Source organism: Aulonocara stuartgranti, assembly GCF_965226115.1.
Source record: "Aulonocara stuartgranti genome assembly, chromosome: 5".
Classification (NCBI taxonomy): domain Eukaryota; kingdom Metazoa; phylum Chordata; class Actinopteri; order Cichliformes; family Cichlidae; genus Aulonocara; species Aulonocara stuartgranti.
In genome coordinates, this window is record NC_138943.1 from 11721300 (window position 1) to 11734847 (window position 13548).

Consider the following 13548-nt stretch of genomic DNA (forward strand, 5'->3'; position numbering starts at 1 on the left):
TCAGTGTAAAAAGAAGTTTAACTACATATTCAGTCCCAGCTGAACTGCTACTTTACTGCAATACATTGCGCAAAGTAGTTCTCTCTACTTTTTTCATCTTATTTTCTTTTTAATCATGTTACTTTTAGTATTTTAATCATGTTTCATCGCTTCAAACACATTTCATTGTAATGCTGACCCAGTACTAACAACATGTGACAAATAAATCTGAATTGCAGGGCCTCGTGAGCAGTGACTACTTCCTGTGCATCTTGAATAAATTACTTGATGTGTTATGTCTTCCAAAATGACAGGATTTTTCAACCAACAATCTTAAACACACAAAATCTTTTAATTCCACCATTTTTTTAAACTTTATATATTAAAGTTAATAGCTAAAGGATACAAATCACATATTAATCAACAGTAAATGTTTCATTGTAAATTCAGTCTGATGTGTTTTTGTGATGTTAATTATGCAGTCAGTCCACTGCATAGTTCACAAACAGCTGTAAACAGAAGACTACAATGCAGTTTTCTGAAAGTGAAACATGAAAACGAGGATTGATACCATGACATTAAACTCTAAAGATTATGGATATCAGCCGCCTGCAGGGCAGTGAGTACAAGTCATACAGATGAAAACATCAGGAATATCTTAAAGTAAAGTAATACTTTTGTGCGTTTGTTCAGTTTTTTTTACAGACATAAACGTTGATGTAGAAATCTCATCATACTTCTCCTCTCCTTCATCATCATGAGGTCAGGGGTCGGCGTACAGTTCAAAGGTTTTTCTTCAAGAAACTTTCTTTACGTTGCCATCGCTGACTGCCTGCTCAGACAGGAAGTCCGTGATGAGTTTGGCGGCTTTTCTCGGTCGCTCAAGAGCCACAGAGTGACCACAGCTGTCCAACACCGTCACCTGGCAGTGAGGCAGCGCCCCCTGCAGCACAGCGGCGCCCGAAACGTCCAGCACCTGAGAGTTCAGACAAGTGTGTTACAGCTCTGTGTGACGCTGCAGCACGGCTTTACTGACACACTGAAATATCCCAACACCACATGACGGAGATTTACAGATTTACAGATATTCATGCTCTGTTGTCAATTCGTATAGACTTCCAAATGAAAATGAACTTCGAACTTTACAGCATTAAAAGGCACATTTACAGCCTGGTAGAAATTGTTTTTTATTTCAACAGTACAATTTAATTTTTTTCTATCTTATTAATATGGATACAGTTAAAGTTTAAACTTCTCTCAACAGTGATTCAATAATTTAAATATGAAGGACGTAGTGAGCACAAGTAGATGAGGAGGGCCACTTGGCAGTTCTGATGACCGGCACCCCTAATTTTTATTTTTATTTTTTTAAAGAAGCAGTACATACCCGCAAAGGGCGGAAAATTGGGGCTGAGACATCGTTTTCTAATGATCATCACTGCTGTGGGGTTGTGAATTTACCTGGTCTTCCTTCCCCCAGATAACCTGCAGGGGCACTGTGATCAGATGCATGTTTTCTTGTAGCGAGTGGCGAGACTTCTCCCCAACAATCTCCATGAACACTACACACACACACACACACACAGGGGCAATGAGTTACTAAAGGGAAAATGATTACTGCAGAGTAGAAGTAGACACAATCTGCTTTTCTCCCTGCTTCACTGTCTTTATACAAGTGAGTCATATCAAAAGTGCTTTCCTTCACTAATTAATTTATCTGAAATGTCAAATAGAAAATAATGAAAAAAGGCAGGAGGCAAAGGGTCAGATCAAATCCCTCAGTAATCTGTGACTGTCGATGGAGCACTGCTTGAACTCAATTCACTTCAATATATATAGCACCAAATCACAACAGCCGTCGCTTCAAGGTGCTTTATATTGTAAGGTAGAGACCCTACATTATTACAGAGATGCAAGCATCTCTGCAAGCAACCCAGTAATCATATGACCACCTTTGAGCAACGACTTGGTGATGGTGGGAAGGAAAAACTCCCTTTTAACAGGAAAAAAAACGCCAGCAGAACCAGGCTCAGGGAAGTGCGGCCGTCTGCTGTGACCGGTTGGGGATGAGGGGAGGAGGACAGGACAAAGAGAAGAAAAGAGCAGGTGATGGTGAGCGGACTGACCTTCTTTGTAGAAATCATTGTTTGGGATCCTGTTGGCAAGGAGACCGCTCAGCACCTAACAACACACATGCACACAAATGCAAATAAATAAAAAGAAAGAAAGAAAAGCAACAGCAGTACTGGCAGTGTGACTGAGAGCAGGTATATTGTTACAAGCCTTAAATGCAAAGTGACCCAGAAGTGTCTGTGTGATGGTTGAATTCTGTAAATACTAAAGCAAGCTGGAACATCTTTTGTGGAAAGAAAGGAGGTTCAGAGGAACAAAATATCATACTCTCTAGGATGCTACTCTCTGCATTCATATGCGCCTTTTGTAAAGTTATGATGTCTTTTGTGAAGCACTTTGCAATGTGGGTTTATGAAACTGCTCCATAAATAAAGATATTCCCATATCAATGATAAAAGTGAAGTAAGGGTTGCATTATAACTCAGTTCATTGCAGATCTTTCTGTGTGCAGTCTGCATGTTTTTCCTGTCCTGCTTTTCCAGCTTCCTCTAGCAGTCCAAAGATATGCATGTGAGGTTAAGTGATTCTAAACTGGCTGTAGATGTGAGGTAGATAAAATGCTTAAAGTGCAAAGAATAAAGAATAAAATAAAGCAGATGACAGTCTGCAGGATGAATTTGGAAGAGGAAGCTATTAAAAATAAGACAGCCACTGAGAACAGGGTGAAGTATTGTAGTTAAACTTTGGTCAATTTTAGCTTCACCACAGCAAACCGTAAAACCCACAGTCACATTGTTTAAATACTTCAATGTGATTTCTCCTAATTCCTTACAAATTCTCCTTCACATCTTTCCTTGTCTTAATGACGTGCTGATACAATGAATCATGCGGATAAGGAAACTTGTGAAGTCATTTCTACTGTGCCCATGCAGCTCAGCCCTGTACCTGTCGGGGGAGTTTTGGGGGGGTGTTACAACAGAGTCTCAGCATGTCCTCGAGTTCCTGAATGGTGGTGGGGACGAGCGGGATCGACTCATCCTTCTCACCCATCTCCAGCTCCCTCAGGCGACTGATGAACTCCGAGTCCGTCGGGTAAACCAGGCCTGTTTGGGAGAGAAGATGAGGAAGAGGAATTATGCAAACCTGATCATCATCAGCAAATGTAAGGTACGTCTGCTGAGTTTACCTGCCGGGCAAACCAAGGTGACACTGGATAGGTGGGTGGGGTAAGTGGCAGCGTACACCCCTGCGACATTGCCACCCATTGACGTGCCGACCAGGTGGAAGGGTCTTTTATCGAGACCGATACTCTGCACAAACTACACAGGAAGAAAAACAGAGAGGTGAGTTTTGAAACAGGACAGTAGCTCAGTGCTTCTGCTGTGGTCCAAACCTGGAAGCCTTGCTTTGATTACAAGAATAACCTCCCCCTGAAAGATATCCCAGTGGTTTTTCCAAACTTATAATTATTACAAAGTGTGCAAGTGTCACACACACATACAAATTTGTACAGACCTGGTGGATTCGTTCAACCTGACCGCGGATGCTGTAATCCTCTGGACCGGTGCGACTTGTCCCCTCGTGTCCCGGCATGTCCACACACACCACATGTTGGTTTCTAGGGAGGAACTGGAGGAGAAAGCAAACACTAGTGATGGTAAATTTGATTCTTTTTACTGAATCGAGTTTTAATGAGTCACTCACCAAAGTGAATCGGATTTTTTGAGTCATTTGATTCACTGAGTCAGTTGACCAGAGAGTGCAAAAAATGTACATTTTCACTCAAACTTAATTTGTTTAAGTTTGAGTTGGGGCGGTAATGCGCCTTAACATTGGTTGCCAACCAAGAAGAAGAAGAAGCTGTGAGCCAGGAGGGGGTGAGTGAGTGAGTGATTCGTTCGCTCGCTCTATGATTCAGCGCAGGAGGGAGGGGGTTAGTGAGTCCTGAGTGATTCGCTTACGCTTACGATTCAACACAGGAAGGGAGGGGGTGAGTAGCTCAAATGTGCTGTTAGCATGTTAGCAGAGTGATGCTACTGTGAACTGAGGAGCTATTTTCTTGATGTGAGCTTCTACTCACATCTACTTTTTCTTCCAGTTCAGAGCAGAAATGCTTTTGTTAAGAAACTGGCTGTTGTTCCCCCCCCAATTTTATTTATAAGCTAGATATATTTCTACTAAGCGAATTAGTTTGCTAACAGAAACAGGGATGAGTCAGTGAGTCAGTTGGGCTTGTGAATCATGATTCACGAGTCAGTAAAGTGATTCTCGAGTATTGAACGATTCGTTCACGAATCGAACATCACTAGCAAACACACCAGAAGCTCACTTACATACACTTCATGACAGAAAGGCTGGAGAATCACCAGTCAAATCTGACAAAATCTGCTTCAACAGTTATAGATTTTTGCTCAAAGGTAAGATTTTACAAAGGGGACAGCTTCCACGTCTCCACACACAATTCACCAACCCTGTGTTTCCAGATTTACACACAGCTGAGCTGAAGTTCCTTTTTTAGCAGTGAAAATGTCACTGTCACAAACATGTACATCTGATGTTTTGATTTATTTTTGTGTAAAAACCTTGACAACAGGTAGCCACATATCCTTGGTGGCAGAGAAGCCGTGGAGCAGCAGCAGTGATGGTGTTGCGCCTCCTGGTGCCCCGCGTGTGGAATAACAGAAGTGGTAATTCCCACTGTGAGAGAAGCGGACAACCAATCCGAGCCTGCGGCGCCAATACCTGCAGAGATTTACAGGTGAGCCGTTATAAAGTCTCATGTTCTGGATGTTCAGTGATTCCTGAGGATTAAACATGAGGCGATCCATCCACTAACATTATGAAATAAATCATGTGATTGTGTAGTCTTTAAAAACAAGATCACTGTTTCTGAATTTTCTCTGACTCTGATCATCACTTTATTTTAGGATTCAGTTCAACATCCTGCAGCTGCACATGGTTTCATATGAAAAGGGTCATTGTGCAGTCAAAACTGGTGTGAGATCACATTAATGGGAAAATCCCCCCACAAAATAAAAGCACACTAGAAAATTAAAGGTTTATCATGAAAAGATGATGACCTGTAGAAATCATTTTATAACGGCTGTTATGAAAATAAGAGTGATGCTCTGCCACTCATTTCCATAGTTTGTTCATGTGATTGTTTAATAATTTATTGTGCAACACTTTGGATATTCATATCAACCACAAATGCAGCTTCATTACTCAACATAAACATAATAAGGTGAATTTCTGCTACCCTTACAACGGTCAGGGTTAAAAAATAAAAACCAAACAAAATAAAAACAGAGGTCAGAAACGGTCCCCGAAATCTGGGACCAAAATGATCTCGACAGATAAAAATAATCTTCTACACAGTCACAGATTCACTGTTAATTCTTTGCACATGTTTTTCTTCTTCTATTACATGTCAGTGAGTCAGCACTTTGTGTGTGTGTGCGTGTGTGTGTGTAAGACAGAGTGAAGCAACATCAGTAATTCAGTAATCAGCCAGCATGTAGTTTTTTTCACAGCTTAGTCTAAAGTTCAGAAGGAAAGGTCACTGCTTTGGCTCTTTCACAATAAAAGCATTTTTGAAGCTGTATTGGAACACAGGAACTACATTATTTTCATTCAAATGTAACGCGTGTCCAGTTTGTCTGCTTGTTGCTGTTGAAGGCTTTATCTGGTGGGTTTAGTAACTTTGAAGAAAATTGCTTGGAGTAACATTTATTAGATTTATTTTCATAAAAAAATAAGAAAAATGGAAAACCACTGTACAAAAGTGCAAAAGTCCTGAGCCACCAAGTCTTTTTCCTGTTTCCTTATCTTAAGAATGGCTTCTTGGCAGCCACCCTTCACTGACACCATTTCTAATGATACTTCAGTGAACAGTAAAGGGATCAGCCAAAGGGTCAGATGACTCTTATGGTCCTTTGTCAGGTCTTTGCTGGATTTTCCTATTTCTTAAGGACATGACTCAGATACTGCTACGGTTTATCAGCTGTAATTTTTCAGACCTGTAATTTCTTTATTTTTCCCTCATGAAAAGCAGCCAATGTCCAAAGAAAAGGTTTGGAAGACCTCCAGAAGGCTGGACACCTACTGATGATGACCACTTAAAAAAATCACAACAAAGTCTGGCTGCTTGGAAGCAAAACATGAGAAATAAGGAATGACTTGAGACTTTTGCAGAGTACTGTAGGTGGAAAATCTTTTCCATTTCTTCTGCTATAATCCAGTGGTGTGCCTAAACCAAACAGATACAAGTCTAACCCGCCTGTTTGTTCTCTGTGTGTATGTCCTCTATGTGCCTTTACCAGTTGTACGCCTTGAGGAGCGCTCCAGGCCAGAACAGGAAGGAGGTGACGAAAGCGAGCACGGGCACAACCAGGACACCTCCTGCCAGCATTATCATTTTGGCCACATTCAGCTCCATCGTTGCAGCCTCCTTTAAAAAAAAAAAAACAGATCACAAACTGCACTCTCAGCTCAGTTTAACTGTAGATAATCAAGCAGAAACTGAATAATTTATTAGTCCCAGACGAAACTGTGTCCTCACAGTTGCTCCAAGACAGTAAGAAGAGTAACTACTAGAAGAGTAACTGTAACTTCGGTCGTTGCTGTGCTTTTTTTGGAAATCGAATTTCCCAGAGGAACCCACCCGAGGGATTAATAAAGTTCTATCTTATCTTATCTTATCTTATCTTATCTTATCTTAGTGTTATACTGTATAATAATAATAGAAACAGACGCTGAGTACTGCATCCAGAGTACTGAAGTGACAAAAGTCCAGTTAAATCACTCAGTCTTGCCTCAGTCAATGAAACATTTAGCTGTAAACAAACATATAGTCAGGGAAATGTGCTGGTTTATTTATGCCTTTACTCCAAAAAAAGACAAAGCCTAACTTAAGCTGATAAATAAAAAATATTCCCATAGCTTTCCAAAGTTATGGCATCACTTTTTTTTTACTTTTAGTGTAAAAGATCCATTTTTCCACTGCAGAAAGCAAAGGTGGGAAAGCATTTTAAGTGTAATTACATTGCTTATAATAATAAAAGCTTGTAATAAATGAAATTCAACTCACTAAAAATATAATACAAACTTCTTGTAGGTTCCCTTTAAATACATTTTAATTATACTTAAATGCTTTGAAAAGAAAACTGGATGAAAGAGAGCAGGTAGAGCTGAGTGTAAAATATGAACCCAAAACTCAGTAATAGGAGTTGCCTGCTCAACCCAGTGAGCTAAACCACCATATGTTAGCTTGTTTCTTAGCTCTAATTATCAGGCACCTGCGTCCGTGGCTTCCACACAATATGTCATAAATGCAGCATTGAACCAGGCTTGATGGGTCAAATATGGCAACTCATGGTAACAGCAAATTGACACAGCAGTTGTTAATAGTTAACGTTGAGGTATTACTTCCATCTTTCATATACAGTCTATGATTTTGACATGAAATCGCAATTAATGCAAGTGCCACAAAATCAACAGGATACAACAGGATTACTTAACCCACTGAACAACGTCCAGCGCTGCAAGCCCAACCCAGAAAGACACTGAACCTTTGAAGCAGCTGCAAAGTTCACAGTTTCCGGAGAAAGCACCTGTAGGGGGAATGTGCTTAAAAAATAAACTACTTCTACTCGTAATATACCATAGTAATACACAGTAATCGGGATTTGGAGGTTTGCTTTGATGTAGAAATCAGACCAAGTAAAAAAGTGCATTTGTTAGGAGTTTTTTTAAAGGTTAGAACCGGAAAATGAGTAAAACAAGTTTACATTGAGAAAAAAATGCGGAAGTTTCCTTTAACCGTAACGGTCACAGGCTTAAAGAGACAAACTTCTCTTTTTGAATATTTTGTTCACTGAGGGTTTGATGGTAGAACACCAGATGCAAAGGTTACATTAAAAACTCGTGTCCTTTTAACCTGCTGAAAACGTCACATCGGACATAACGCGGACACCTCAGGCTGAGTACTATAGCGGTTTATCTACACCTGCAGGGTCAGCGGCGCCCTACCTGTCAGGGTCCTCTTCGAGCTGTCAGTGCCGGCTGTCCTCCATTCAGTCCGCTGCTCTTCCTCCTCTTTCACCTAAATTACATAACAGCCTTTCATCCGCACTTAAAGGGATACTGCAGAAGAAAAATGCTGTGCTGCATTCAGGTGCCGTCAGAAGCAGAGGATGTGTGATGTGTGCGAGCACGTCCACAAGAGGGCGCCAACATCTACAGGCAGCTCTTAGAGAACAGCACTGATGCTCCAGAATTTCTGTCGAAGTTAAAGCAATTTATATATTTATTTTCTTCAAATGAATGTTTCAGTTGATTTCTGTCCAGTGTTTTGTGGCTCGGAGGGCTGGCAGCTCCCCAGTTTCAGACTGGGAGGAGACAAAAAGCCTCGGAGGGTTGCATAAGAAAGGTCATTGGCTAAAAATCTGTGACCAACCAAATGTGCTGATGATCCTGCTGTGGTGAGAAAGGAGCAGCTGAAAAAAGATTTAAATAGTGGTCTGAACTGATTGGAGCTCAAGTGGAAAAACACAATGTCAGGATTTAGCAACATATCTGTTACTGCTTGTGTGTAAATGCTAGAAAACGTTCTCCTTCTTTCTTCTTTTGATCATCCAAGGGGCCTTGAACTTTTGCCGTTTTTTTTTTTTGGCCAAAAACCTAATTTAAAGGCTGCCAGTCTTCGTGCATTTGCTAAATTATACACTGAAAAGCACTTTATAATAAAAGGAAAGAATATACTTAGGATCTAAATAAGAGGGTTTTAACAGTATGACAGTTGCTAATAATAATGAATTATAATAAAGCAGGAAGTAGTCTGTAATATTGTTTGAAATGTGAAAATAGCTGGAAAAGAGGGGAAAAGTTATAAACTTGTGATTATTTACAATAAAAAGACCTGCTGTGGTGATGACATCGACTTCTGAGCCGCAGAGTCTTCAAGCCAGTTATTATCATCATTTTAACTTTGTATTAAGAAACACTTAACTTGCATTAACTATTTTTGAACCAATCAGCACACAAACACCAGCACTTTCAGTCAGTCATTTAAGTTTGTTGGTTACTGTGAGTGTGAAAAGATCATCAACCTTCTGAATGAACAACTTTTACATTCCTAACAAACTCAAGGAAGCTTTCAATGCTCAACAAACTGATTTTCAGCCATATTAGGGATAATCATGTTGTATAATCTGTGTAGTCAGAGGCTGATATTACACAAAGATGAGCTTTTCTCCCTGCTTACAATGCACACTATTAAAGGCCATAAAACTCTGCAGATCAAATAAATTGTCTCACTTTGGGGCTAAAAATATCCCAATCGGTTTTTTCTTTCATGGTTCAGGAAGCAGCCGTCAGACGGTCAGCTGGGTGATGTAACTGCCCGGGAACGTCAGTCCAGAAACCACAGGAATACCTCACATTCCTGCAGGTAGTAGGTCAGCACACACACAGACACACACACACATATTAGTGGAGTTTTGTAATCCTCAGTGATTCTAATTTTTCTGCCTGCAGCTGGTTTATTTGAGAAAACTACCTGATTTGTTCTTGTGAAATTTTCATTTGCTATGTTTAATTTTTGATGATTAATCAATGTCTGTGTGTCATAGATTAAAATATAGTTTTAGTACAATGAAGAATATTAAATATTTGCTGTTGTAACAAGCAGTCACTGCCAGTCAGTGAAGAATAAGATGCTTTTAACAAATTATCTGTGTAAACATGCATCTAACCTTTATTCAGCCAGGGGGGAAAAGACTCCTGAGAAAAGAAATCTATTTACAACAGTGTCCTGGGCAAGAAAGATGCGGTAATGTAACGGTAAAGTAACGGTAATCTAATTACCGTTTTTGCAATAGTAATCCGTTACTTTACTTGTTACTTGAAAAAAGTAATCGGATTACAGTAACGCGTTACAAGTAACGTGGGATTGTTGAGTTTACCTCGTCAGTGGATTATTGTTGAAAAATCTTGCTTTGGAAAGGATTGCCTAACTAACTCGTTGTGTTTGCCTTTACTAGGAATTGGGAGTGGAGTGTGTTTCACGGGAGTGGAGCCACAGTTTGGAATTGGAGTTTGGAGATTGCTGTGTCCTGTGTTTGGGTCTCTTCCTTACCTAAAACCTGACAGAACTATCCAGCCAGTGATGGACCTTGAGCCCATGAGATATCGCTACAGGTGAACTTAGTGGAACGCCATGGAAAGATGTTACAACACATCACCAAAGAGTAGAGTGTACTCCTCCAGGTGGTAACGGAACTAAAAGTCATGTTGGTAGCACCACCATCCTCACTATAATCGACTGGTTTTCCAAGGCCGCCCATTTTGTGGCATTGCCTGGATTGCCTACTGCCTTGGGAACCGCCAAACAACTCATCCAACATCTTTTCCAACTGCATGGTGTTCCTCAGGACATCGTCTCGGACAGGGGTCTACAATTCACTTTCCAGTTGTGGAAGGAGTTTTGTTCTGAACTGAGGGGCCAAATCAGTTTGTCCTCTGATTTCCACCCCCAGACTAACAGCCAAGTGGAGAGGGCAAATCAGGAGCTGGAAGCCATCCTTCGTTGTGTTGCCTTCTCTAACTAGTCCATGTGAAGTGATCAGCTGGCATGGGTCGAATACAGCCATAACTCCATCATGGAGGGTTAGTTGGCTGTGCCTTCCATTCAGTACTATGCACATCGCTCCTGCTGGTTGTAGCGGACCGCAAGGGCAGTTCTCCTCGAGACCATGGAGCGAAATAAGTGGCTGGACGATCACCGTTGTGTGTCGGCGGCGGCCTACCAAAGCAGACAAAAAGTTTGGCTCTTCTCCAGGTAAATTCCTTTGAGAACTGAGTCTAAGAAACTAGCTCCCTGGTTCCTTGGCCCCTTTGAAATCCAATCCATTCATAACCCAGTATCTGTCCTATTAACCATTCCTCGCAACATGAAGGCTGACAAAGTGTTCCATGTTTCTCAGGTGAAACCGGTTTGGACCAGCCTGTTGAGTTGTTTTAGTCCACTTAACTGAAATCAGATTTGCTTGAGCATCAAGCTCATACTCCCAGCCTGTTTTATTTCGTGTTACTCAACCAGAATTAAGCAACATGGGTGCACCATAAAAACCAAATGTTTAAGTCCAACGGTCAGAAGGTCATCCCATTGTTGTTCAGGGGAGTGATAGAATATGCTTCATTTTTTAAATCCAACTGCTAGGAAGAAGCATACTGCTTTTGAAATTTAATAACCACAATACACAACAGGACACTTATTCATTTATTTTATTTAACTGAAAACAGCATTAAACATAGTGGGCTTTCACTTTTTCATCATATCTTTATAACTTTATTTACTTGATAAAGCATAATTTTTTTATATATAAATATTTGTTGCTCATTTATCCAGAGAAAGATTAACATCTTATTTTTCTGCAAAATTCAGAGGTGTAATGACTAACCGAGTTGGGCCAACAGCTTCCCTCAGCTTCCAGTTTTTGCACCATGCTAGGCTAAACACATTAGCTATTACAATAGTACTACTACTACTACTACTACTACTACTATTGGAATCAGTGAGTGGAATTGGTATTTAGTATTGACAGTACTATCTATTATTTATATGCTACATCAACTCAAGCAATACTGCTAGCAGTTAAATGATAAAATACATAAAGGCAAAATGTTAGCTAGTGCTACTCTGCTAGCTGGTTGTAGCCTACATGAAAAGAGAAAAACAAATCCCAAAAAAGAGAAATTTAGGATTTGGGTTTTATCTGTAAACTACTGTATGTCAGAGAGATTTTTCTGATATATTTCTGACTTTAATGTCACAAAATCCTATTTCCCGCTCATTGTTTTTAACCTTGAATGGACTTAAAATGCAGTTGCTGAATTTAACACATGGCCAACTAACTTTGCAGCTTTATTGACCTCCAGTAGTGTCCTCTCAGTTTAAACTAAAATTGTCACAAAAAATGTTTACATTTATAAAGTTTTCAAAATATATACGAAAAAGAGGGACTAATTATTAGGAACAGCATAAAGCAGCATTTAGCAGCAGCAGAAACTTAAATTTATAAGAAGTTAAATGATTGAGTCTGCAGTTTCTTGAAATCAAACACATTTAACACAACATGGAGAAAGAATAAAAATAACAAAAACATTACATATATAGTATTAGCAGATATTTAAATCAATACTAAAATCGTGATTATGAAAAACTTAACTAAAATCTGCTGTAGATTTTTTTTTTTTTTTAAATCCAGCTGTTTTTTTTTTTGTTTTGTTTTTTTTACATTTTATTGTATTAATCAGTGCTACCTCTTTCCAGCCTTATGCCTGTCCAGTTTTTACAAGGCTTCAGTCCAAAACTAACAGGTAAAGTTAAAACCTGACCTAGTTAGATAAGTTAGTAAGTTAGATAACCCTTTGTTAATTTGGTATTAAGATAAAGTTAAGATCAAATTATTTCAACTGATCATTTTTTTTTTTTTTCATTCAACTGCCAAGTTTTCTATAAATTACTGTCAGTTTAGGAAGTTTAAGCTGACTCCCGAAAGGCTGATTCTGTTCATCTGGACTTCAGTGGGAGAAACATTTTGTCACTCATCCAAGTGACTTCTTCTAAGTGCGTTTTCAGTTTCTCCAACTGAAAACGCTACATCCAGATGAACAGAAACAACCTTCTGGGATTTATTTACCTGGCTGATTGAGCATGCATCAACACATTTAAAGATGACTGTTAAAGTAGAATATATTAAAAAAAACAAAAAAAAAAAAAAACACAGTTCCTTGTTACTTCGTATGAAAAACAAATATCCTTTTTGCACAAAGGTGCAGACTCGTTTTTTCTGAGAAAATAAAACTTTAAGGGGTTCGAACACAGGCAGAAATGACTTTATAACAAAATAATTTTTCAGTGTAAACCTTCAAAAAACAAACTACAACAGTGTCGAGTAGGGCTGCTTCACACTGTTTTCACACACTGTTCTGCCCCTTGACCCTGTTTTAACGCTCCAATAGTTTAATGACTGCAGCAGTCTTACCCCGGCTGAATTACAAGGTCAACAACACAAAACACAAAAAAAAGTATTTTTCAACACAAGCACATATTTTGAAATTATGAATATTTCACCCAGAGGAGAACAGTTTGTGCTAAGAAAAAAATCCAGAGGAATCAACATCCATGATTTCTTGAGACAATTTAAAATAATTACTGACCTCACCAGATGAAGTTTAACTAAAGACACATGACTCAAATCTGCAAAAAACACACCAACAAGTCTCTCATGAAAATGAGTGAGAATACAAAGTTTTCTCAAACAGGACAAGGTGGCATTTTATTTAGTTATTTACTTACTCATGTTAACTTCAACATTCTTCAGTTACTGGGTAGTTTCTTCATTTTTTTGCTGAAATTCAGCTCTGGGTTTTTGTAAGGTTGCAGGCTAAATGCAGAACATCTGTTTCCTGTTACTGTCAGTGCTATAAGTG

At 39.3% G+C, this 13548-nt stretch overlaps 1 protein-coding gene across 2 annotated transcripts; it reads right to left on the reverse strand.

Moving 5' to 3' along the window:
• Positions 1–312: 312 nt before the first annotated feature.
• LOC309707236 (monoacylglycerol lipase abhd6-A-like) lies at positions 313–9083 on the reverse strand. Of its 2 annotated transcripts, XM_082534433.1 has the most exons (10): positions 8083–9083; positions 7577–7664; positions 6372–6502; positions 4635–4794; positions 3568–3681; positions 3239–3371; positions 2998–3155; positions 2106–2160; positions 1441–1541; positions 313–955 (listed from the first exon to the last, which is right to left on the reverse strand). In XM_082534433.1, exons 3-10 carry the CDS (start codon positions 6488–6490, stop codon positions 776–778), a joined length of 1020 nt encoding a protein of 339 aa, XP_082390559.1. In that variant the 5' UTR covers positions 6491–6502; positions 7577–7664; positions 8083–9083; the 3' UTR covers positions 313–775. The 2 variants fall into 2 exon arrangements, with proteins under 2 accessions (XP_082390559.1, XP_082390558.1); XM_082534432.1 differs by lacking the exon at positions 7577–7664 and having other exon boundaries at positions 8083–8721.
• Between the last annotated feature and the right edge of the window lie 4465 nt (positions 9084–13548).

Excerpts from the sequence above, each read along its gene's own strand:
- LOC309707236 (XM_082534433.1), bottom strand. The coding sequence starts at position 6,490 with ATGGAGCTGAATGTGGCCAAAATGATAATGCTGGCAGGAGGTGTCCTG. Across the intron at positions 1,542-2,105 it reads CAATGATTTCTACAAAGAAG|TGTTCATGGAGATTGTTGGG; the intron begins GTCAGTCCGCTC and ends GTGTGTGTGTAG. Across the intron at positions 956-1,440 it reads TCTGGGGGAAGGAAGACCAG|GTGCTGGACGTTTCGGGCGC; the intron begins GTAAATTCACAA and ends CTGAACTCTCAG.